Source organism: Lutra lutra, chromosome 1 (genome assembly GCF_902655055.1).
Source record: "Lutra lutra chromosome 1, mLutLut1.2, whole genome shotgun sequence".
NCBI classification, from domain to species: Eukaryota; Metazoa; Chordata; class Mammalia; order Carnivora; family Mustelidae; genus Lutra; species Lutra lutra.
This window is the reverse complement of record NC_062278.1, coordinates 116,755,985-116,782,774: the sequence shown is the minus strand read 5'-3', so window position 1 is coordinate 116,782,774 and position 26,790 is coordinate 116,755,985. Positions and strand designations below refer to the sequence as shown.

The 26,790-nt window shown below is 36.4% G+C and overlaps 1 protein-coding gene across 5 annotated transcripts in view; it reads right to left on the bottom strand.

Annotated features, from left to right (window-relative positions):
* Positions 1–418: 418 nt before the first annotated feature.
* Positions 419–26,790, bottom strand: part of OPA1 (OPA1 mitochondrial dynamin like GTPase) — an 88,310-nt gene continuing 61,938 nt past the window's right edge. For 4 of the 5 annotated variants that reach the window (XM_047733223.1, XM_047733253.1, XM_047733243.1 and 1 more), the window contains 3 exons: positions 26,138–26,248; positions 3,712–3,779; positions 419–1,514 (listed from right to left, as the gene is read on the bottom strand). In XM_047733223.1, the coding sequence (XP_047589179.1) occupies positions 3,715–3,779; positions 26,138–26,248 (176 nt within the window). In that variant the 3' untranslated portion in view covers positions 419–1,514; positions 3,712–3,714. Of the gene's footprint in view, positions 1,515–3,711; positions 3,780–26,133; positions 26,249–26,790 lie in introns of all 5 variants that reach the window. The other variant, XM_047733233.1, reaches the window with a different exon arrangement.

The following is a 26,790-nucleotide window of genomic DNA, read 5'->3' as shown; positions in this document are numbered from 1 at the left end:
TGTGTGTGTGTATTTATTCCCTTTCTGTTCACCCATCAGCCCTAGAGGTGAAAGACACATGAAATGTTCTTGACTCTCATCTACCAAATAACAACGTAGATTGCTACCAGCTGTGTAAAACTGGATCTACCTTTCTTATCAAACAGTATAAAACAAATATTTACTGAATTCTCAATTTCTGAAATATTCTGTGACATCCTTCCAACTTTGTATATTAAATGTCCTCAGATCTTAGAGAAATCACAATGAAGAGTATATTGATGCTAAATTAAAAAAAAAAAAAAAGTGGGATAGCAAGGAAACTGTTACCAAAACATAATTCTAAAAAAAGCTGTAAAATTAAGTAAACTATAAAATAAAACTGTCACACAATGGGCACTTTTATTAGAATAATAAAGGCTTAATGAAATGGCAACAAAGAGCAGAGATAAACGAGAAAGAGATTTTAAGCCCAAAATGGCATATTTCTTTGCTTTAAAGTCCTTCAGCCAATAAAAAAGTATTTGTATGAAACACAAGAAAATGCTGTGAGGGTAAAGTAACTGAACTACAGTGAATCAAATTTTATGTTTTTTTTTAACATGTTCAGCTAAGAGGGAGATGGTCAACATTATTCGGTTGAAATAATTTCTATTTAAAACAGTCTTGTGACAGAAAGCCTTTTTCCTGAAAACCACCAGAAGTGCTTGATAACAGTCTCAATGAAATCAGTCAACTGATTATTCTTTATCTTCCTTACCCTGTGTCACAATCCAGTAGCTCTGTCCATGGGTTCAAAACACCCATGGTTAACAGAACGCCGACTTACCTATACAACATCCAAAATGGGTACAGAAAGGATGAAACTGTCAACGGAAGCAAACAGGGAAGCCGCTGCCGACTTGGCTTCTAAGGCAGCCCTCTTAGCCAGCAATGAAGGGTGAGACCTCTTTCACGGGATGTACCCGGAGTTGCTGAAATCCGAATTCACCTATTTGAGGCACTCTTCTGTTAGCTAGTCCTCTTTCACATGATAAATGTAAACTGAATTTTCATAATCAGATAGCTACTGCATATAGAGCATTACAGATACAGACAACAACTTAGCGGGCTACCATCATCTTATATACAATTGATAGCTCTTCACAACATCTGGCATTTTTTCCCCAGAAAAAAACTGACACTGAGTAACATGAGCTAATGAATTAGTTGAACACGTGCCACCACAAATGAGACAAGCAGGAGAGCAGGTTTCTCATCTTCAAGGACTGAATCTAACTGCCACACCACTTGTACTATCTCAATTTGTCACTTCACTACAATAAAATAGGATTCTAATGCCATTTCCATTGTTCTTGCATTCGAAAGGCAACTGATGGTTAAAGTGCCTCGAACACGCATAAATTATTTTTATCCCATGACTTTATTTTATGTTTAAAAAGGTGGAATAGCAGAAGGAAAAAAAGCAGGACAAGAGACCTTGAAGTTTTCTTTCTTCGCATGTATGCAGAGGTGATTATATTATGGGTAGGATTCTGCAAAAATAAACACATTTGATAAATTAAGGTATGAGACAAATACAAAATTTCTAAACTTTATTACTGCAAGATTATAAAAATACTGAAGCTTAACTGCTTGTCTGCTAGTTTTATTAAATTCAAAATATCACCTAATGTAACAACAGAACAACTTTATTAACATGATGTGTAAATCAAAAAATGCTGTAATTTATTTTTGATGGCAAAAATTTAAAAACCTATTAAAACCAATCAGCAGAAGGAAACTGTGTATGACTGTGTTGGGTATAAACCTCTTCAGCAATTATCAGAATGAACTACTTAAAAACCATCAGGCTGAGAAAACCTATCATTAAGAAACTATTCTTTAAAGTTCGTTCCTGGTAACTTTTATAAAATGGTCAGAATGAAGCAAGGCTACTACCATTTTGCCACGTTTATTCTTTTCATTGGCTTTGCAGGGTACAAAATAGAATTACTAACAGTTCACAAGGTTATAAATCCCAAGGGTTGGGAAGGGCCTTAGAGACTAAAGACAAGTAAGGAACAATGAAAGTTGGGGTGGTTTCCTCATAGATAAGTATCATCATTACAACTTAGGTCTTGGGACTGCCCTGGACTCCACCTGACACAGACACTCTGGAAGGAAAAGGCATGTTCTCAGTAGCAATGGTAACACCAAGATGTCACACTGACCAGCTCAAGAGAAGTGACATTGACCATCATGTAAAACACTGGCTGGCTTTAGGCTTCTTCATTTTATTAAAGACAGAAATGAAGCTTTTATTTTTAATGGGTTTCTGTGATTTTAATGAATTTTCTCCACCCCCCATCCCCGCCCTGATCCACATTTATAAACAAAAATTTCAAGAGAACGTTGGTGCTGAAGAGGAGAATCTCCAAATCAAAAAGGCTCTCAAAATGTTTATTTCTAACATTAGTATTAATTATTGATAGTAATTATGACAGCGAGGAAGATATAACAACCTTATGGCTTTAAGAGAAAATTTTCAGACACTGAAGTTGTATAAAATAATTTATAAACATAGACACTTAAAAACAATGAATTACTTTTGGATTGTGTTCAAGATGATTGATACTTAGTTTCTAGACACATTTTGTATACATCCATATATACATCTGTCTTAACTTCAGGGAGAGAGATAGAACAAAGTAACAAAGCATTACTGGAAAGCTTTCTAACTCCTTCCTCCCTCATTCATTGCTGGGATGCTATTCTGATGAGAATATCTGAGCTGTGCTTCCTTTTCTAGCTTGCTTTCTCAAATATACTGTCCCTCCAATAGAGGAAAACAGGTAGTCTGGCTAAAGGTCTTTCCTGAAATGAATGCAGCCAGGGAGGGAATCTTTCATTTTTCTATTCCTTCCAGTTCTGAATGTGTTGCACACTGCCTACAGGGCAAGGCTCACAAATGAAGTGATTAATTAAACATTTTAAATACACGATAATGGCTTAATTACAGCATTTTCCCTTTCTCAATTTCTTCAGTAAAAGCAAAAGACTTACTAATTATAATTCTTTAGCAATAATCAGCAGGTTACTAAGCTACTAAGGCAAGTCTTTAAATATGTAATACTTTATTTGGAACATGCTTCCAATGCCAGACTACAGAATTAGACAAGAGTCCACACATTCAGAAGAGTACTACATTCTAAGGCTATCTGAGTTATTTTAGTATATGTGCTGCCGAAGCGAGCACAATCTGAGTTATTTTAAACAACAGAAATATTTTTAAACATAAGAGAATAAGATTTAGGAAAATTTTTAGGATTAATAGTTAAGCCAAATAATTGCTTTGCAAGTTAACATACACATAATTACCTACTGAATGTGAACAATGAGCAATAAAATAATGAAGGCTACAGTCCAATTCTTCAGATGCAGAAAACTTACGAGCCACATGCATATTATGAAACAGCTTAGAGCTTTGTTTACCTTTGTTCTGTTCAAAATGAGTTCTAGAGGATATTTTTAGTTCAGCCAGAAGACAATCAAGTATTCAAAAGGGACATTACATGTATGAAATGTAGAATTAGTTTCAGAGATTCCTGCTATTAAAATTATTTAATTACACTAAAACTGTTATTAAGGACAAGCAAGGTATAGTCAACTATAATGATAAACTATAAGTTAAAAAATACAAATTTTGCATCTAGTCAGTACCAATGCAGTAAGAGGACTTTTACTTATTACCATTTATTTCTCCTGATGAAGAGCTTCAATAAAAGCATCAAGTTTTTCTTGAATTTCTCTGACTTTTTCTGCAGAGATAAAAAGATAACAAATTAGTTAAAAGTGAATTTATTTTTCAAGGCAACACAAATCTTAAAAGATAAATTGTCCAATAAATGGTCTGGGATACTCTATTAGGGAAAAGGGAAAAAAATTACTTTAGCATCCCATACTACCTTATATCGAAAAAAGATTAAGATAAATTGTAGTAGTAGCTCATAACAATTTTCTGGAAAGGGGCACGTAGGGTTTGTGACAGACCCCTTTCAGAAAATAGTAAGAGTTACAGAATCTTACACAGAAAAATGTATGTATAGATACATATGTAATTGTGTATAGAATTTTAGGGAATTCTCAGATTCTCTGGAGTCCAACCCAGGATTCAGTTAGCAATATCTGGAACAGAGGAAAATATAAAATAAAATAATGAAACCATTTTTAAAAATTAAAAGTGAATACAGGTGAGCACTGAACAGGCCTTAGACTGGAAAATGACTTTCTAGGATAAATGGGAAAAGTTACAAAGGGTAAGATTACCAGTAAGACCACATTAAAAGGCACACTTTATATGTCAAAGTAAATCAAAGAAATTGTAGGAAATATTTGCAACAAACATGAAAAGGGCAAAACACTTAAAAAATACATATAAAAAAGGGTACTTTTCTAGCTGTAAATGAATATAGTTTAAAAACACTGAAGGCACTGAAGACAGACTTACATTATTTTATTTGATTTTAGGTTTACATGTTCATAGACTTCCAAATAAAATCTATAACTTCCCTATGAAATATAAAGATTTCCTTCACAGATATACACTAGTCACAGTACATGTCAATTTCCAAATGTTAAAAACAATGGAAGTTGTGATTTATTCTACTTCATTGCCAACTTAATAATGCAACTCCTCCTTCAAAATATAGCTTGTGGTAAGCACAGTGACAAATATTTTTGTTCTTTTAACACAATTCTATATATTAGTGAGAATTATCAATTAAAGTGACTGGTTCAAAACTACTGATCTAGAAACAAAACTGTAAAGTATTCTGCATTATAGCTACAGAAAAAACATTAAGATTTTCAACATTAGTATCTTTTAAAAAATTTATTTATTTATTTATTTATTTATTTATTTACTTACTTACTTATTTTAGAGAGAGCAAGAATGCTTCCAAGCAGGAGAAGGGGCAAAGGGAGAGGAAGAGAATCTCAAGCAGACTCTGTGCTGAGCATGGAGCCCAATGCGGGGCTCATCTCATGATCATGACCTGAGCTGAAACTTCAGGTTTCAGATACTCATGTGACTGAGCCACACAAGCACTTCAACATTTATATCTTTTATATTTAAAAATAAAGAATCTGCAACTAAAGACGTAAGTATTTCTATCAGTGAGACAGTAGTTTTGATGAACATCTAAAGAAAGGAAGACCTGTCCTCTTCATGAATTATTAGCATTATAGGAACTCAACAAAGCCTGTATGGTTCCAGATCAAGAACATAATGTCTTCATCTTTTTTTGCCAGTAATTTAACACTTCTACCTCTTGGTATTAGTCTGAGACTAACACAAAATCTAGATATAGGAAAAAAAAGTATATTGTTATAATCAAACTATTTACTGAGCAAACATGAGAATAGATATTGCAGAGGTGGCAGTAATTCCTTGTATGTGAAAATAAACTAGAGAAACTGGAAAAAATAATCCCAACCCATCTCATGGAAGTTTAGTCTGTACTTTTTGACTATAAACAGTCAAACCCAAAATATACAACCTTTCTCAAAATAAGGCTGTATTTTTATTTATTTTTTTAATATATTTTTATTTATTTATTTATTTGACAGAAAGAAATCACAAGTAGGCAGAGAGGCAGGCAGAGAGAGAGGAGGAAGCAGGCTCCCTGCTGAGCAGAAAGCCCGATGTGGGGCTTGAACCCAGGACCTGGGATCATGACCTGAGCCGAAGGCAGCGGCTTAAACCACTGAGCCACCCAGGTGCCCCTATTTTTATTTTTTTATTTTTTATTTTTTAAAGATTTTATTTATTTATTTGACAGAGAGATCACAAGCAGGCAGAGAGGCAGGCAGAGAGAGAGGAGGAAGCAGGCTCCCTGTCAAGCAGAGAGCCCCATGCGGGGCTCGATCCCAGGACTCTGAGATCATGACCTGAGCTGAAGGTAGCAGCTTAACCCACTGAGCCACCCAGGCGCCCCTGTATTTTTATTTTTAAAATTAATTCATTTGTTGCTTAGAAACAGTTTCACCCATTTTCTTCAGCGAGTATTTAGAGAGTTCCATGTAGAGCAGTTCATCAGCTGAAGAATTTTTTTTAAAAAAGGGGAGAGTAGGAGAAATGGAGTTTTCTTTTCTTAAGATTTTATTTATTTGACAGGCAGAAATCACAAGTAGGCAGAGAGGCAGGCAGAGAAAGCGGGGAAGCAGGCTCCCTGTCAAGCAGAGAGCCCAATGCGGGGCTCGATACCAGGACCCTGAAATCATGACCTGAGCCGAAGGCAGAGGCTTAACCCACTGAGCCACCTAGGCGCCCTGAAAAGGAGTTTTCTAAGTTGTCTCACAGAATTTTGGAAATGAACAGGGTATTTAAAAAATCATCTGGCTTAAATGGCACAACATATGGAAATCTATACTAGGTGTTTAAAGCCTTGGCAGCTCCTCTAAACATTTCACCAAGAACCACTTCAACTTGGGAAAGCTGTAACTGTATGAAAAGGAAATCTGATTCTATCTTCTCCACGATCTGCATACAATCGGGCAGCTGTAGGGCCAGCTCTATCCATCCTTTTGCCCTATACATGACCTCTAGCCTCAGCTGGACAGACGACCTGAGAGTGGGTAGTACAGCAGCATCACTCACTAGACACTGTTCAGAGCAAGATCTATTTGTATTGAAAGAAACCAAGGGCTACTCAGATGCAGGCAGCTAACTGTGGAGTCTGAATCAAACTCAAATTCTTCTAAAATTAGAGATAAGCAGTGTTTTTTTCCAAATGACAGTAAAAGGCTTATCTAATTAACTTTAGTAAGAAAACCACAGAATAAAATTGCCAAATTTCCCTTCCAAAAAGCTGTTTTTACGTATTTTACAATTAGAATATCAGGACACCATGCCACTATACTCTGAAATCCCAAGAATGACACAAAGGGTATTTAAGTAAGTAACCAGGAAGTAATGGGGGTAGAAGAGAAGAGAGAGGAGAGGGTGGAGGTAAACAGTTCAAGTAAAAAAAAGAGTAATTGTGATAAATGTACCCTTTTTACATTAAATTTAAAAATTTATTTCTGTGTTTTTTCATTCATTTAATACAGTGCACTTAATGGAGTGACCTGGGGATACAGATGCTATCCTGACTTTGAGAAGAACTCTTTGATCACCTCCTACCTACCTCATTTTTTTTTTTTTTTTAATTTATTTGACAGAATACAAGTAGGCAGAGAGGCAGGTAGAGAGAGAGAGGAAGGGAAGCAGGCTCCCTACTGAGCAGAGAGCCCGATTCGGGGCTCGATCCCAGGAGCCTGGGATCATGACCTGAGCTGAAGGCAGAGGCTTTAACCCACTGAGCCACCCAGGCGCCCCCTACCTACCTCATTCTAAGTTTATGAAGTGTCTACTATATTTGGAATGATTTTAAATCCCACATTTCATTTGGTCCTCACAGATCAAACGTGTCACTGCCAAAGACGAGGACATGAATCCTGGAGAGGTAGCTTTGTGACATCACTCTAATTCAGAAACATACCAGATCTGTTACCATATACACACTCTAAATGGTAACAGAACAAATGCTGTTATTTCAAGTGTGTTTGTTTTAAGTTTTACCTTCTTTGTGAAGTAAGACACACTGTGGTAAAAGTTAGGGAATGGACTAGTTACCAAGCAGGCTCCCAAGTATGTGCCTAAGAATGACTAAAAAACTAGTACTTCTTAAGGAGGACTAGATCTGCACACATTTGAAGAAATTCTTGGAAAATAATACAAAAGTACGAAACTGGACAAAAAAAGTTCAGCATCTTCAGCATCTACAACAATGTCAGACTCAATATACATGCTCAATAAATACTCAACAGGTGGTAAGCGAAGTTCCCAAAAGTATAGCACAAAAAATAAAGGCTATAGGTTATTAAGAAGGAAAAATATCACTTAATAGGCTTCCTGGGTATGATGACAATGACCAAGAGGACAGAAGTCAGGAGCAGAGGCCAGAACTGGAGCAACCCTGGGAACAGGAGGCAGGGTACATACACTCTGACCACGAAGGTCAAGGACAGCTGGTGGGTCACCCAAACCATGTAAGCAATGCAGAAGAGAATACTCAGATCTAACATTACCAGTGTAAAGAGAAACATCAATTTGATTATTTCACCGTATTAAGAAGACTAAACTATGCTGACTGTGCGCGTGCATGCGTGCACACACACACGCACACACACACACACACAGAGCTTTAGAAAGTAGACATTTCATTGCTTGCAAAGAAGCTATATTACCAATAATAAACAGTATTATTTCTTATATTTGAATTCATTCATTTTAAATTCTAAGTTTTCAGCTCTTCTTATGTACAAACTGTCATCTAACTGCACACAGGAAATAGAGTTATTTGTAAAAATAAGGTTAAGTGTTAGCAACTAAAACTTTCTACTTTCTGATCCTTCCAAATTAAAGTCCCAGTATTAGTGTTTTCAAATTCCAAGATCTTACTTTACTTAACTATTTTGCTATTTAGAAATTATTTTCCCATAGAAATGTGTGTACAGATTAGCATAGCTAATTACAAAACAAACTCCTTTTTCTATTATATATTTGCATTAAATATTTATAGCTAGAAATGCTTATAAAATTTCAGATTAACTTGATAAATTAAACCAACTCAGGAAGGGATTAACAAACCACTATTTCTGTTTGAACTGCTATTTCGATTCTGAAATAGGCAATTCTACATATAGTGAATACGGAGTCTACTTTCCATTTATCCAATGTTTACTTAAAAGATGAACTATTTCAAACATCAATTCATTGTGCTTCTTGAGTCATGAATATTCCCATAATCCCCACCTCATAAACCATCCGTCTCAGTGAATGAAGTTCCTTCTCTTTTTTCTTTTCTTCAGATGACTTGACACCCATTCATGTTTTGGGTCTCTTTATCTCCACATGAAATGATACTGCTACTCTGGATTTCTTTTTGAATCTTCTGATACTTGCTCTAAAACTCTCAAATATAGACTAATCTGTAATTAGGTTTTGAATACACTGTGAATACCAAAAGACCAAACCAGGGAGAAGGTTCACTTCAGTGGTTAATAACAGTTTAGAATAGGAACAAAGAATCACACACAAAACACTACTATATGCGCTGAAATAAATCTTTTACAACTTCTGACGTTTTTAAAGAAAGCACAAAGAAACGAACTGCAAAGTTCCTAATGCAGTGTACTTTCAAGCAAACCACACATCCAAAGATCAAAATGTACCTTAACAGAACTGTTTTGTAACATGCTGCATACCTACTTTGTACCAAGCTTGAGGACACCTTGTAGGTGAGATTTCGCTGTAAAAAAGTTGGTTCACTAAAGGAACAGTTCTTAAGATGTAACATTTGTTGTTCCTAAAAAGGTTTGCCTTTTATTAGACAATTACACTGCAAGTGCTCTATAGAACTTCAGTATTTAGAGGAATTATCTAGAGTACAGGGAAACAAGGAAAATACCCAACAGATGAAAAAGGTGGACAAGAGACCAGATTTAAGATTCTCAAAGGTATAGTCAAAACAGATTTAGCACAAGTAAAACGGAGCACCTTTTATAATCAATGAGAGGGAAAACCAAAAAGATAGCCAATCGTGCAATGCTAAATTTCATACTTCTCCTCTAAATCTTGGCACTGTAGTTTTTTTTCCCCCTTCAAACAGGCATGGCTATTTTTAAAGGCTTATTAATGAAGATGAACAGAATACTTCTGTTTGTTATAGAAAAAGGAGGCATCATTTCCTATGTTCTGGAAAGCTGTTTGAGACTGATATAGTAATTTCAAAGCTGGGTGGGGTCCCTGACTTCTAGGGGTCTGCTGAAGGTGGTAGTAGAGTTGTCTGGGTTATTTCTATTATCTCAGGAAATCTTTGGCCAGAATTATGTCTACTCCCAGAACAATTATTATTTAGTCTGATAGGAGATATAATTTTAACTATGTTTCTAATGAAAAAGTATATATTACTATAGACAGATCTTCCAAAACATAGACTTCTCAGGAGTATATAATGAAAGGAGTGCTTTATGACAACAAAGGTTAGAAACCCCTGCACTAACACCCCTAATAATCAATGGGGTAGTAACTTTATATGGTTTTTATAAAGATGAGAACATAATGGATTAAGAGCTATGTGACAGTGTAGTCAGCAGAAGCAAGGCTTCTAGCCCTTCCTTTGCCTTTAACATTCACAGTCATGTCACAGCCCCAGTTTATCTGTAATGTGAGGGAATCTATCCAGAAGAATTCAAAGCCTGCATTCGTTTAAAACTCAGAACTGAAATGTACTATTCTAACTGATCATATCTTTTAACTGCATCCTTTTAAACTTAATTGTCTTGTTTGCTCCTTACTACTTTTTATAATTTATTCAGTATTAAGCACGGAATTAAAATTCAACCGCAAATGACATTATTATTCTCACAGGGCTATATAATTTCAGAAACATTAGATTTTTTTTAAAAGATTTTATTTATTTATTTGACACAGAGAGACACAGCAAGAGAGGGAACAAGAAGGGGAGGGGGGGAAGCAGGCTCCCTACCACCGATGCGGGGCTCAATCTCAGGACCCTGGGATCATGACCTGAGCTGAAGGCAGATGCTTAATGGCTGAGCCATCCAGGCTCATCAGAAACATTAGTTTTATACTATTGTATAAAACTGGAATCAATGTGGGGCAAAAAAGTGTCTTTTAATATCACTTGGCCTAGCACAGAACCTGCTCTGCAATAAACGCCTATGAAGATTCATCACTGTTGGGTAATGTACTTAACTGAAACATAAGTCAAACAGTAAAGATGACTATTTTAAAAATTTGCTGTAATCAGACCCCCAAAACAGTATGATTTAAAAAGAAAGCTGCCTTAAGAAAGTCTATGAGATAAATTACAACTTAGGTCTAATGAATATACAAATAGCTCAGTGACTTGTTAGTAAATTTGCCTGCCAGCCAACCTGCCTGCCTTCCTTTCTCCCTTCCTCCCTCTTTTTCTCTTTCTTTTTAAAAACTCTTAACTGCAAGCATTTCTACTAGGCTTTTTTGGCCAATATAATCAAAACCTCTTAAAACATTTCCATGATATATTAAAGCGAATTCTCCAAAAGATTTCAGGATGAATGAACACAGAGTAGCCTTACACTCAGCTCTTTCATTTTTGTAAGTAGATGGTCCTGTAATTTCATCTCAGCTAACTATTAATGCTTATGGGATCTGCCCTTAATTAATAGAGTAGCTCCATTCCAGGTGTTTGTTACTGTCAATGAGTATAAAACCTTGAACTTTCTACTACTTGATTATTACAAAGCTCAGCTGCAAAAAGAAATCATATGTATGAAAGACTGTATGGGGGATATTAGATACTACTTAAGTTCATATTTAGATAAGTCAAACAGCTATGTATCTGGACTGCATCATTTTGATTTCACCTAGAACTATATATGTTATTAGCCTACAATGAGCCAAAACCAAGAGCCCCACAAAATTCGTGATAATACGTAGTCATCTGATGTACTCTATCATATAACTCAGTGTTCTGTCTGTGAGGATGGATGAAATTTCCCTCAGGTGTTATATGCTAGCAACACCTATGCTTCCACTAAGCAACTGCTGGGTCTGACAGCCACCAGCAACGTAATGAACTTTGCTTTCCATTTTGCATCAGCTGTCTAGGAAACTCAGAGCTAAATTTTCAGGTTACTTACAAAACAGAAGAACCCCTAAACAAGTATTTTGAGAGGGTACCAATCTTATCCCAAGTTTCACATGATCTCACGGGCCTTAACTTTCTCTTTCCATTCACCCAACTTTCCACTTAAGCATTTCTACCTTTTGTACAGGATAGACCTTTGTAAGCTGCTGCAAACCTATTTTGAAACAGGAGAGGGAATCAACAAACAAGCTAAAAAAACTAGTTCGTGGAAGGTGTACCACTAGGCAGTTGTTTCATATAATACAGCATAAAACTTGAGAAGTGGTCTTTTTATGCTGGTAATATTTTTAAAATCAGTAATTTAAAAACATTTTTGGGGGAGCGATATTTGTCCCATTAGGCTTCTATAAGTAATTTCTGCATGGGAGAAAAAAAATATTTTTATTTCTGCTCAATGCTTGGAAAATCCAATGATACAAATATATATACTTGAAGCATTTCTTTTTAGCAACTGAAGAAAAAATAATTAATTTTTATGGGATTCATGATTGTCTTTTCAGTGTAAAAGTTAAGATTCTAGCGTAAGATGAATAGTCATCTACTGTGAGTTATTTTATTCTGTATCCAGTACATAAAATGTTCCATATTAATTACATCTATCAACTCAAATTATGGTGAAAAAAAATCTTTAAAAGTTATTCTACATACTGAGTCATTAATGATACACTGCTTTATTTGTCCCCCACAAAAGTTTAAATAAATACACTATTTCAAAATAAATACATTCCTTTTGTCTCCACAGAAAAATCTAAATATCAAAACAATTTCTAAAATATGATTGAGGCAATTAATTGAGAAAGCTAAAAAATCTTTAGTAAAATATTTGGTCCCAATCAATTAAGAAAGTTTGAAAATAATCCATCACTTTTTTTCTTTCCTATTTTCCTCTTCTTCTTAAAAGTATATTTTATTCTGAATTTTATTAGAAGGGAAGTTGAAACATTTTAAGAAAAAGAAAACCACCCAGGCAGCCCTTAAAGAGACAGGACATCATTTATCACCAGCGAAGACAGATTTATAAGAAGAGGGCCCCTTCTGTTCCTTTAAGGCTGCAAAACAGATGGGAAGTGAATGGACAGTCAATGGGACAAGAAAACACATGGGAGGTGCTGCTGTATGTATGTTCCCAGCATAAGAAAGAGGTCAAGATTGTAACTGCATGACTGGGTCCTGGAAAGGGTCTTTCTTCAAGCTGTTACAAAGACAAACGCTGTTCCTCATCCTGCTGTCAAACTGTTATAAATATTGGTTTGTCAAAAGACCTTCAGTGCTGAAGCTTTAAAAGGAGGCGTAACAGATGAATGAATCATGAGAATGATTCTTAAACAGTCAGCTCATTAATGTAATCTTTAAAAGTAGAAGAAAATAATATGAGAATAAAGACTGTAATCTGATTTATGAACCTTACCAAAAGCTTATGACAAAAATATGGTACTAAAAATTGCAGGTTTCAATAAAGTTGTGAGCTAAGTGAGATGAAAAACAAAAATGAAATACAATGAGATTTCTTAACTTAGATTCTGCACTAGGACAAAGGATTATTATTAAATTTATCACAAGAAGAGCTAACAGGAATTCATGTTTTGTTAGGCTGATTCCGTAAGTTCTCAGTTATTTCTCACCAAGACCCTGTAAAGAGGTATCATTGTTGATGCTGGTTCCAGTCAGAGTAAGACTCAAGGAAATGAAAATAACTTCAGAATTAGTTTTACATATAATCATTAATTCAGAAAATCACCTTCACATTTCGTCACAATTTCTTATTTCCTACAAAAAAGGAAAATCACAAAATTGAAAGACCAACGCAGAACACACAGTTTTATAAACCTATATATTTATCTTTTTTGAAGAATGAAACCATTACATACATCTTTAGGAGACCAATTCCTTGTTCTCGATTCTTAATAATTAGTTTAGGAGAGTAGGATCAAAACTAGCACACTGAAAATTATATAAAAAAGGAAGCCAAATTTTATGAATTTGGTCACCCACAAGCACAAACCTAAAGACTAAAGATGAGCAGATCCCAAAACAAATCCGAAAATAAACTATCTCTAACACATGTTGTTATCCGTAGCTTTGCCATAAATATTTATGTAACTAGCTAAATCTTTTCCCTCAATGATCATTAATTTCCCCATCTGAACAACGGGGGATTAATACCTCACAAGCTTCATATGCCTTTACAAGGCAAACGTGGACAAATGTAACATGTTTTGTAAAGTACAAAGCTCTACACAGTTGAAGAGGTCCAAGCGGGACGTGAATCCCGAAGTACCAAATGCTGCGGTTACACCAGAACATACTTTCTATTCCTTAATGCTCACCTGGCTCACTGCTCTCTCCTAACTGTCAGCGATCTTGGAAAAAACAAATTTGGCAGAAGTGAGAATAAAAGATTCCAAAGTTAAGAGAGTGGATGGTTAAAGTGGAGGTAGCAGGCAAACGTTCGAAGGTTTTCCTGGATAAGAAAGTCAAGATCAAGGCAGAGTGCATGCAAGAATCAATCCAGTGGCTTTAAGATGGGGCCGATGTGAACATCTTTGGAGAAAGGACAGACACAATGCAGGCATAAGCACACAGGAAGTGCCAGGGTCCTGGACACAAGGTGGAGATTAACTTTCAAAGCAGAGTGATTTTCTGTGTGTTTTGCTATGATATATCCTTTGGAATACCTGACCTATTTAAAGTAACTAGTACCATATGAAGAAAAAAGGGAGAAATTTCGCTTACTCTGATAAATGAAGAGTCCAGAAATAGGAGCAATGGCAAGGTAGTGAAGATTGGTAGTGTAAGAGAAAGCCAAGCTAAGATCTCTGCATGAAAAATGTGTTCCAGAAATGTGCAGAAATTATGTCCCTAAGACCACATTAAAATTTTTGTTAGAATACAATGTTACAGTGGTTATCTCTGGGTAGTGGCAATTGTTTTAAACATTTTGCACTCTTTATTTTCTGATTTTCTTTCCAAAGACTTTATTTATGTGAGAGAGAGAGAGAGAGTGCAAGCAGAAGCAGGGGAACAGGAGAGGGAGAGGAAATTGGAGAAGCAGGATCCCCATTGAGCAGGGAGCCAGATGTGGGGTTGAAAGGCAAAAGCTTAAAAGACTGAGCCACCCACGTGCCTAGTATTTTCTAATTTTCCACAATGCAAATATATGTACTAGCTCTATGATAGTAAGAGGGATTAAAACCAACATCTGAAATCCTGGTAGTGTACTTGGTGGAGACAGGTAGTCTGTACCTATGACTCAGAGAATGAAGTAGTGCCTCAAGGAGATTCAACAGGTAAGTTTAGAAAGACCTGAATTCCTTTATCCAGGAAACAGATCTAACTTAAGTGAATAAAAACCAGCAAACTCATTTCTACAATGCACAATACTAAGGAAGATACGTAACAGCTGTCCTAAGAGAAATTAAAATGGACTATTTTCATACTTCGCAGGTATCAATGAAGCAGGAAAAATCTATTATCTTGCATGGGTTGCATGAGCTTGAAAACTTCACCAGTTCAAGAAAGATTTCAATTTGTTTACAGATGAGAGTGGGCATTTACTGGAAATCAGAAGAATTCAAAGTGAATCACAACTACTGAGGAATTACTATCTAGTCCCATGAAATGTCTCTTGTCACCACAATCACCAAGAAATTATTTGAGAAAATCATCGGTTACTTTTAAGATTGATTATATCATGAATTAGATTTGTCATTTCTATGAATATAATAATTAAGGATATGAAATTTCTAAGGTAATTTTGAATTATGCTTATTTGGGGAAAGAAATTTAGAAATGTACAAAATAGTAAACAGTTAAAATTCCCTTGCTTTTAATTCCCCTCTCCAACTACTCTGAGAACCCTACTTCACAGAAGTTACCTCTTCGTGTGCACCAATTCATCCTCCAAGACCGTTCCTTTTTTTTTTTTTTTTTTTTAAAGAGCGCTTCTCGGCCTTTTGGCTAAGATCAAGTGAAGACCGTTCCTTTTAAAAAAAATTTATTCAGGGACGCCTGGGTGGCTCAGTTGGTTAAGAGGCTGCCTTCGGCTCAGGTCATGATCCCAGCGTCCTGGGATCAAGTCCCACAACGGGCTCCTTGCTCAGCGGGGAGCCTGCTTCTCCCTCTGCCTCTGCCTACCACTCTGTCTGCCTGTGCTCATGCTCGCTCCCTCTCTCTCTCTCTCTTTCTAACAAATAAATAAATAAAATCTTTAAAAAAAAATTTATTCATATCTTGCTTAATTTTTTAACATAATGTTTCACAGGCCAGTAGCCTGTTTTATGATTAGATTTGGTTCTCAATGACTAAAATGTTTTTTACCATCTTAGCAATGGAGAGAAAATCATAAAACAAAAACCAAAACACATCACAATTTAATCCCAACGTTAAAGATACTACTTCATTCTAGTAAGGTCTCAGTAAGGAGGAAGTGGTTAAGTGTTATTAGCCTGGGTTGGGGGAGGAGTTGAAGTTCTAGCTGAAAATATGCATACTGACCTTTTTACATAACGAGAGACACATAAACACACTACAATATGTAAATAAAACCTACTTCAAAATGATAAACGAATACCTTTCTTATCTTTATTCTTACTTTTAGTAAGTTAAAATGTGAGTTTAAGGCAAAAAAGAATATACTTGCTAATAAAACACTACCAGTAGCCTGTATAAGATTACAGAGAAGTAAATACCATTTTAATCATATACCAATTTATCAATAACCCTGAATGCTGCCTTTAAAAGATACACTTAGGCCATGAAAAATGTGCTTGATTCTAAATGCCCCATTTTGAGTCTGGATTTTCTCATCAATAACCTGGAAAGCATACCACTCAGGCTTGTCATGTGAATTCTGTGTGTAAATAACTACTTCTCTAACAGAGAGGACTCTCCCTGAGGATTACTTTATTCTTTAGTTGTCTGTCTGTCTGTCTTTCTCTCTCCCTCTCTCGCTACAACACAAAGCAGAGTCTACTTCACCTGTGCAGACTCAAGGTAAAAATAATTCTTCGCTATCTTCCTTAGTCTCTTTGTCATTTTCACTTACTATGAAAAATATTTCACAAAGGCAAAATGTAAAATTCAACTGCTTTTACCCTTGAACAGATGCCTTAAAGACCTCAAACACTGGTAACACAAAACAGAAAGAAGTTATCTTACCCTGTATCAACAAGAGAAACATTCCAATCTTTCCGTTTTTTAAAATATACTAATTTCTACTAATAACCATTCCAAAAAGTACACAAAATGTACCCAAATGTTGAAGACAATGAAAGCAATTCCAATCAACTTAAAAAATTATGAAAATTTTTTGGTAAATTGGATGGATTGGCAATTAGGAAATCACTGGTGACCTAGAAGCAAGTGGTTTCATTAGGAATGAAAGCCATATCACAAGATGTCAGCAAGGGAGTGGGTGGGTGGAGACAGGGGAGAACACAGCAAATGCAAGCTGTTCTACAAGAGGAATGATATGGTAGCTTTCTGGCAGGACAGAGTGTTAGAAAGACTCCTTAGGATAAGAGTTAGCTTCCGTCCTCTTTTTTAAGCCAGGAGGAAGAGGAGGCTAATAAAGAATCTGTATTAAAAGGTCATGATTAAATAGTTACTGAACACTTACAATATATACCATACAAGATATGGTGCATTTATGAAATAACCAAATCCCTTCAGCAGAACAGATCAAAACAGATAAGAAATTTTTTTAAAGATTTATTTATTTGAGAGAGTGAGCGAGCGTGCCTCACAAGCAGGGGGAGGGGCAGAGGAAGAAGCAGGCTCCCTGCTGAGCAGGCAGCTGGATGTGGAACTCAATCCCAGGGTCCTGGGATCATACCTGAGCAGAAGGCAGGCACTTAACTGACAGAGTCATGCAGGTGCCTCCCCCTGCACCCCGACCAAATTTTATTTTTTAAACTGATTATTTCAGTTGATCTACTGTTGCCTACAGTGGGAAGTCTGCCTTCTGCTCAATTAAACAATACTGGCAGTAACTCAGTAAGGTTTTCAATCACTGGAGGAAGGCAAATAAGTAGGGAGGAGGAAAAATCCTGGTTGAGCAAGTGGTAATAGTCTGCAAGAAGGCAGACTGCAAGAAGGAAGAGACATAAAAAACAGACAAAGGGAAAAGACTGCTTAGAAATGTGCTAAATGCCAGGAGAGATGAGAAACCTGTACTGAGGTCTTATAATTACTGGCCAAAGAAATGAAGTTAACAGTATTCAGATACAAGTAAAACTGAACGGGTTATGGTCCTTATACTTCATGTTTTCTCTCCAGGGCACCTTACTCTACTCTCTATGATTGTGCCTTGAAAAAAAAGTAGGCCTCTCTAGGCCTACTTACCTAGAATTCTACAATTCAATGCTACCTGTTCCCTTTTCAAATCCCTTTAAAATTCATTTTCTGGGGCACCTGGGTGACTCAGTGGGTTAAGCCTCTCCCTTTCTCCCTTTGGCTCAGGTCATGACCTCAGGGTCCTGGGATCCAGCCCCCAATCGGCTCTCTACTCATCAGGGAGCCTGCCTCCCCACCCCCTCTCTCTGCCTGCCTCTCTGCCTATTTGTGATCGCTTTCTCTCTGTCAAATAAATACAAAAAACTTAAAAAAAAATTATTTTCTTTGGTTATATCAACAGACACAAAATGAATATGCTACTACAGACAGAGTTCAAATAACTTACCAATTTTCAATAGTCGCATGGTTTCTAAGGTTCTACTAAAAGAAGATAAGTGTCAATTTTATCCCAGTTAATAAAACGACAATTTTAATGCTGTGAATAGTTAGAATTTTCTAGAGTATGGACTTGGGGGCAGGAGGATGGGTAGTGGTGGTGCCCAGCAAAAATCCTCTATGGAGACTTGTTAAAATTTGCATGCCAGAGCCCTACCACTAGAAGAATAGTTTTAAATAGGAGTTCTCTTTTCCATAATTTTAAGTTCCAGATTCTGAGTATAATAATCATTTTTTAGGATAATTTTCAGTCTCACACTACTTCATAGTCACTATTTTCATCCATAATGGCCTTCAAGGATATGGCAGGTATGGAAGAAGTTTAGGAACGTGGAATAACCAACAGAAATTAAATCCGAGAGTATCCTGGTAGTCTTCCTTTCTAGATCAAGAACAACAGTATTGTTCTGGCTGAGGGTTCCATCTAGATATGTTCTGACTACCTTTTACTCAAGTTTCAACATAGCACAAAGATGTATTTCTTAACTACCTTACACACTTAGAATTATGCTTTATTTATTTATTTACTTATTTAATGTCAGTGGTCTTTTAAAAAAAGATTTTGTTTTATTTAAAGACTTTATTTATTTATTTGACAGAGATCACAAGTAGGCAGAGAGGCAGGCAGAGAGAGAGGGAGAAGCAGGCTCCCTGCGGAGCAGAGGCCTGATGTGGGGCTCGATCCCAGGACCCCGGGATCATGACCTGAGCCGAAGGCAGAGGCTTTAACCCCCTGAGCCACCCAGGAGCCCCAATAAAGATTTTAGAGAGAGAGAGAGCTCAAGTGAGCGCATACACGCATGGGGGGAGGGACAGAGGGAGAGAGAATCCTCCTGGAGCAGAATCCCTGCGGAGTTCAGAGCCCAACTTGTAGGGCTTGGTCCCAAGACCTTGAGATCATGACCTGAGCCGAAATAAGTCAGCTGCTTAACAGACTGAGCCACCCAGCCACCCTTAGAATTATGTTTTAGATCTAATAAAAAAAATGTTTAAAAATTTTTTAGTTGAAGTATAGCTGACATACAATGTTATATTAGTTTCAGGTGTACAACTCAGTGATGTGAGACAAGTCTGGTATTCTATGTGCACCACAAATGCAGCTCCCACCTGTCACCATACAGTGCCATTATAATACCATCAACTTGATTCCCTATGCTGTACCAGTAAAGGATCTTTTTAAAATTTAAGCAGCTATGGTGCATTTCTCTTCCAATTTTAGCTTTTAAAACGGCAGTACTGGTTCACTCTGCTGTCATGCCCTTTTTATCATCACAATTTCAAAAATACCCTAGAATGCTAATAATGAACAAAACTTTCACTCCAAAAATAATTTGCTAGTGAATATCTGGTAGCTCAGAGAAAAATAAAATTTCCATCTAAGTTTTTAGAGTCAAAACTGAATCTCATGCACACTAAGATACAAAGCTGGTAACTTTGCTCCTTTCTAATTATCAAGAGAAAGCACAGGATGGATTATAAGAGGAGACTGGGAAAGTGAAGAGACACAAAGACAAGCCCCACCAGCATTGTACACTCCCAAGAGAAACAAACTTTAAGTTTTCAGAAACAATTGCTGGCTGTCTGGGAGATGCCCAGGCATCAAACAATAAAGAACAGTCAACAGAGGCAAGAGGCCGAGCACGCTGCTGTGATTCCTGCTCCCTAATCCCTGGGCTCCAGTGAAAGGCCAGCTGTTGCCACCTCGCGTAGGGAGTCAGCAGAGCAAATTAACTGCAGGAGGAAAAAAGCTGCGGATATTGGAAAATTCTAATCTGCTAGGCTCTATTAGCTATACTATTTTAAACATTAGGGACATCAAACTATATCATTAAATAAAATAAAGTATAAAGCAATGGCAGCCCAAGTAAAGGAGTTTTTATCACTGTTTCACATTTCACTTAATAAATGAGATGGAAATACGAAGTTACTCAATTTTTACTGAAGCACACCTTCAATTTGTATAAAGTACAAGAAGCAGGAAGCAATACACTGAAGCCCATTACCACAGATTTCAACACTCCCAGGCCAAAAACAAACAAACAAACAAAAAAAAAAAAAACCCAAAAAAACCCCCTTAACTTGGAGTAACAATGTTTATGCTCAAGTAAACATTCTCTATCTGTTACAACTGGATCTTGAAAAGCTGTGTCTGAATTTTGGGCAATGTACATACTATTTAACTATGGTGGAATTTGATAGATATTAATTTGAAGCATGTTTACAAGTCATAAATTAATTTCTTTAACCTGGTCAATGTCTTGGTTTACACTTCAGTGTTCCCTTATCTAGATGTTCTAATTCTATCAAAGTTTTCATATCATTTGAAAGTTTAAATATTAAATCACTAATATGTATGTTTTTCTGACCCACTCCATAAAGGACATTGTTAACTATAAGCTTCCAAATATAACGGACCACGTTTTGTGTAATTACATTTTTCAAAGGCTTGAGTTTTGTTCTCGTTAATTCGGCACAGTAGTTGAGGACATGGACTCAAATCTTGGCTTTACCACTTACTACCTATGTGTTCCTAGGCTTCCATTTCTTTATCTGTAAAATTAAAAAAAAAATGTCTGAACCTATGAGAATGCATATAAGGCACACAAACTAACATCTGGCACAGTTAAAGTATCCAAATATTAACTCATCATAAACAGTTTCAAGTTCTGATATAAAAATGAAATGTATTTTAAAATAAAAGGGAAAGACTATAGATCTTGGATCTAAATGATTTGTAATGCCCCAGGTATCAAAGATTCTTTGATTACATACAGAATGAAAATTCGGGCTTTAGTGAACAAGAATTTAGAAAGAAACCTAAGCTCTCAATCCCAGGCAATTGATATAAAGGTCCAAAACTCATAATAACCTTGTTAACAATTGATATAACATTCATATAGCAAATAATAAAAGAATTCCATGCTGTTTTGCTGAAACTCACTTTAGCAACATTACAGCAATTGTTACCAGTGCCCAAATACTCCATTTCCAGGGTGGGGTAGAACAAATTCCAAAATGTCTATGAGATGTTAGCATTATCTATGAGATGTTAGTATTGTTTTATATGATGACAATTATAAAATAGATTTTATAAATCATAAAACAGTACCTTATGAAAAAACTATACCAATCTTCCCCTCTTCAAAGAAAGCATTAAAAATACAGTCTGTTTCAAGAAATATATTGAAAACATTACTACAAATTTTACTGGGAATCCAAATGGATTTTATCTAAGTTGACACTGTATTTAAATATCCACCAAAAAATCCTTTGAAATAAAATTTGCTACAAAGTCAGAAGAATTTCATCAAGGTCATAGTGGGCATATTTCAACACTAAATAGTTGTAGGTGGAACTAGATGCTGCAAATAAGGAATTAAGGTGGAAAGATGAGCTATGCAGGAGATGGGGTACCTGGCTGGCTCAGTTGGTAGAGCATGTGACTCTTGGTCTCAGGGTCATGAGTTTAAGCCCCACGCTGGACGTGGAGCCTATGTAAAAAAGAAAAAAAAAATGTCCAGGAGGTAACTAAGCCTTTCAACAGATTCAGAGTTCATATTTTTAAAATTCTCATTTTCTCGGGGCGCCTGGGTGGCTCAGTGGGTTAAGCCTCTGCCTTCGGCTTGGGTCATGATCTCAGGGTCCTGGGATCGAGCCCCACATCGGGCGCTCTGCTCAGCGGTAAGCCTGCTTCCTCCTCTCTCTGACTGCCTCTCTGCCTACTTGTGATCTTTCTCTGTGTCAAAAAACAAAAAACAAAAAAAAACTCATTTTCTCTAAATTATTTTCATCTGACCATGATCCATTTATACAAACAAATCCAGTTATAAAAATAAAATTAAACCATTTTTAACCCTTTTTTATGTAAAAATTATTTCAGATATGGAGAAAAGTTATAAGAACACTACAAAGAACATATTTTTCCTGAATAATTTACTGTCATTACATCCCATAAAGCCCAAATATTGTATTGTGTACTTGCTACAAACGCAGACTATCTTCCTAAATAATCCCAATTTTATAATCAAAATTAAAAAAATTTACACTGATGTATAATTACCATGTAACACCCCATTCAAGTTTTACCAACTGTCCCAATAACATCCAACAACATCCCAATAACATCCTGTAGAGCAACAAAATTAGGTTCAGGATTACACATTGCATTTTGTTTTCATTCTTTAGTCTCTTTCAACCTGAAATACTTCCTCACTATTTTGTTTCTCATGATCTTGATACATTTGAAGATTATAGGCCAGTTATTCTACAGACTGTGCCTCAATTTGGGTTTGTCTAATGAATCTTCATGATTGGATTTAAGTTACACATCCTTTGGTAAAAATATCCAAGAAGTGATGTTCGGCATTTTTTTACTGCATTCCACAAGGTGGCACAGAGTTCTAATTTGACCATTACTGATAATATTAATATTAACTTTGATAACTTGATTAAGGTGGTTATTGCCAGGCTTCTCCATTGTAAAGTTACTCTTTTTCCTTTTTCAATTATTTTGTGAGGAGATATTTTGTGTGATTATATAACCACCCCATTCCTCATCACTAATTTTGTTCATTTATCTATATAATTCATTTTATTCATTTATATAATTATCAACTTATGGAATCCTATTTTATTCAGTGGGTTACAGTTAGTATTTGTCATTATTTCTTTTGCTACCTCAATTGTCCTATTTTGGCTAGTGGGGGCCTTCTGAAGCTGGCTTTTGCACCTTGCTGACATGTCCCCATCATCCTTCAACCACTTCCATCTTCTGTCATTAGGTTCATCCTAATCTTTTCTTGCTCCAGCTATGGAATCCACCACCTCTCCAAAGAGTCCTGTTTCCTCTGTATGACTTCTGTTCTTGACACTACAAGGGGTAGGCTCTTGTTTCATTTCTTTGACCCTCCTAACTCAGGACAATCAGTTGATGAATCTCCAAAGTAAAGAAAGTAGTGAAAGGATTTAAAATCGAGCAAGTTTAGTAAGATTGGCAAAAAATATGATGCACCAAACTTTCCCAAACTCCACAATACTCTACCCCTATACTATTTTGAAATTGTAGTAAAAGCTTGACAATTTTCCCTTCTCTAAATTCCATCAACACATGATATTCTAACTGAATACGCTATATATGAAAAACTCTGATCCAAGTAATACAGTAGTTACTGTTAAAACTTTCAAAGTTTTCTGGCTAAAAGGATCCATGACCATATTCCCAAGTGTTACACTAAAGATAAAAAAGTATGGAAAAGGTACTCCCAAGAGTCTTTTCCAACTAATAGACAACGTCATGGCTCATCTGCTCCTTCAGTGTGAATGATGAATCTGAGTCACTGGTGAAACACTTGCAAGGACGTTACTTGGTACATTAACACGACCATAATTTTATATGTACAAAAACAGTAAATCACTTCAAGGGAGTCATAAAGTACTTTCTCAGGAAAACGAGCAGGATAACGTTAAGACTTGGCTTGACAGGGTATAAATCTGTGTTAGCAATTCACTTTCTTGAAATAATCAAATTGGGCCTGGAAAGTAATGGGGTTATATAAAGCTCTCTTACAAAATATGAGAAAAGACACATTATTTTTAATTACTTAAAATTATATATGCTGGTGAAATACAATGAGGTATCTTGCTGTCTGATAACCATGTCCTGAAGGATACGAAAGAAATTATTTGCACACCTTGGAACACTGACACACCTCTTCCTGTAACAGCACTAACGGAGCATAAAACTGTGAAGCAGGGACTTGCAAGTGGTTTTTGAAGTAATTCTCCCAAAGCCCCTCCAAGCAATATAGTAACTACTGGAGTCATTTTTATAAACAAAGGGGCTAAGGCTCTGAGAGATACCCTGCCTAAGGTAACACAGCTAGTGTAAGGCAGTTCACAAACACAGATCTAAAAGTTAGCACAATCTTAATTATTCGATAAAGTGACAGGAAAGACATTTTAAAAAAAGCAGCAGAAAATGAAAATAAAGGCTAAAATGAGATACGTTTAAAAAAAAAAAGATTATTTAAGGGAAGAAAGGACAGAAGAGAGAACAAATGATGAGCTGAGGTAACACAGAGGAGGCAACGGCGGTGGAGAAGTGTGCTGCTGAGGCACTGGGTGTTAAACAGGAAAACTGCTGGTTTCTCTTGGTTATTTTAGGGAGCATATTATAGTGACCTAAGTTCAGATTAGAAATGGTTTTCAAGTGTGAAGAACTTCTTCCTATTTAGTATCTGCTTTCTCTTAGATATCAGAAAACTCCTAAGACTAAATTTAAGGAAAAATACTTTGTTTCATGAAATTAATGAGGGAAAACTTGTACCAAGGTAAGCTCAAATGGAAGCACCAACCTCAGTATTTTTATTTTTATTTAATATTACTCTTTCATGGATTGCCTCGGGTTCTTGAGGATCTAAATAAATCTTAATATGCAATCCAAATACCTTAAAGCTAGGAACCGACTAGCGTTCAGAGAGAACCAAATATTCCCCCCAAACAAAGCGACAAGGTGATCAGGAAGGCTAAGACAGGTTGGGGGTGGGGGAGTGGTGACAGAAGGGAAAGCCTTGTGGGTCTAGTATAGCTGTTAAAGCCCAATCTGGCAGAAGAGGGTGTTCATGTGGGAGTGCTGGTGGCTTGGCCTAGTAGTGAGGGGACTATCTCTGCAGGAGGGCAGTCCAGTCTGGTGCACAGTACAGGAGCACATGTAGGATGAAGAGGGTGTCCTCCAAAAAAGCATGCCCTGGCTTCAGGTGAGGAGGATGTCCTGCTGCTGGGGAAGAGGTGGGAAGGATGAAGGGGGATACACCCGGTACACAATGCCAGAGCATAAGCTTAGTGAAAAGAGTGTCAACACAGGGCAAGTTACTGTGGTGTGGCCTGGAGTCAGGTGGTTAGAGCCTGAACTGGGTGAAAAGGATGCCTGTGCAATGAAGGGAACAGTGACAAGTTTGGTTATATACAGGAAGACTGATCATAGGAAGTAAATACATTAAGAAGACTTGGAGCCAGATTTCTCATTGTCAGAAAAAAGAGGAGAAAACTAGGATGAACTCTGTATTACTGAATTAAAATGGAAACTTATGATTTTTCAATACATATACCTATGATTGGGAATACAGATGTAAATACGTGTAAATATATCTATATGTGTACACGTGTGCATATACACATGCGTGCACACACACACACGTATGCATGCAAAATCTGTTCCCCAGCTCCTTCCATTGAGAGGGACTGGGAATAGTGATATTCCAATCATAATCAGCGTATTTAGTTTCCAACTCTTGATTTCTAAATACCATTCTCAAAAAAAAAAAAAAGAAGCTGGATCAGGGAAAGTACGGGATGGACTTGGATGAGCATGGAACATCCTGCTACATGGAAGGACAATACCAGAATGACACATGACACTAGAAGAGGGTCTGAAAATTAGATGTAGTGATGTATCAGTGTCAATATCCTGATTTTGATGGTTGCTAGGAGAAAATCCTTGTTTCTAAGAAACACACATTAAAGTACTTGAAAGTGATGGGGATACAGGTCAGCAATTTTTTTCTCAAATAGTTCATGGGAAAAAAGTTCTTGTATATACTTTTCCACAGTTTGCGATTAAATGGATGATCGAATAATGGAAACGCGGAAGGAAAAAAGGTAGTAAGTGGAAGGCAGGAAGAACTACTTACTGAGGTCTTCAGCCAGCTGAACTCGTTTGCCAGTGAGCAGTTTTACCTTCTTCTCGCTATCTTCAGCAAAATCTTCTAATACCTCTTTCACATTTTTCTCTAATCGCCTGACTGTTTAAAGTAAACAAACAAACTTGAATGGCATCATTTTTATGAATGCCCGGGGATGATAAGTTAGCAATATTTGTGGAGAGTATGTTCCAATTTTTCTCATCATGTTAGATCTATTGAGTTCAGACTTCTCACAGTTATAGGCAGAATCTGTACCTATTACATAGTACACTTATCCAACAGGAATCTAATACATATTCTCAGAGGAAGTCATATTCTCAAGTCCTAACACTTCAAAGAAGTGAGGATTTCCCCCAAAAACTTAAGTGATGCTTAGGAGTCCCTTTCTAACAGCTTTTGTGTAATGAAGGAAGACTCCGTATGTTTTAACTTCTGTCTTTTCCAATTATGATTTATTTTCATTAATATTTTAAGGTCAGATTATAGTTCTCAATTTTTCTAACAAATCTATTTTTACTTTAAAATTTATTTCTAACTTATTTGAGAGAGGGAAAGTGTGCATGTGGGGTGGGGAGGGTCAGAGGAAGAGGGAGAGAGAGAATTTCAAGCAGACTCAATTTCATGACCCTGAGATCATGACC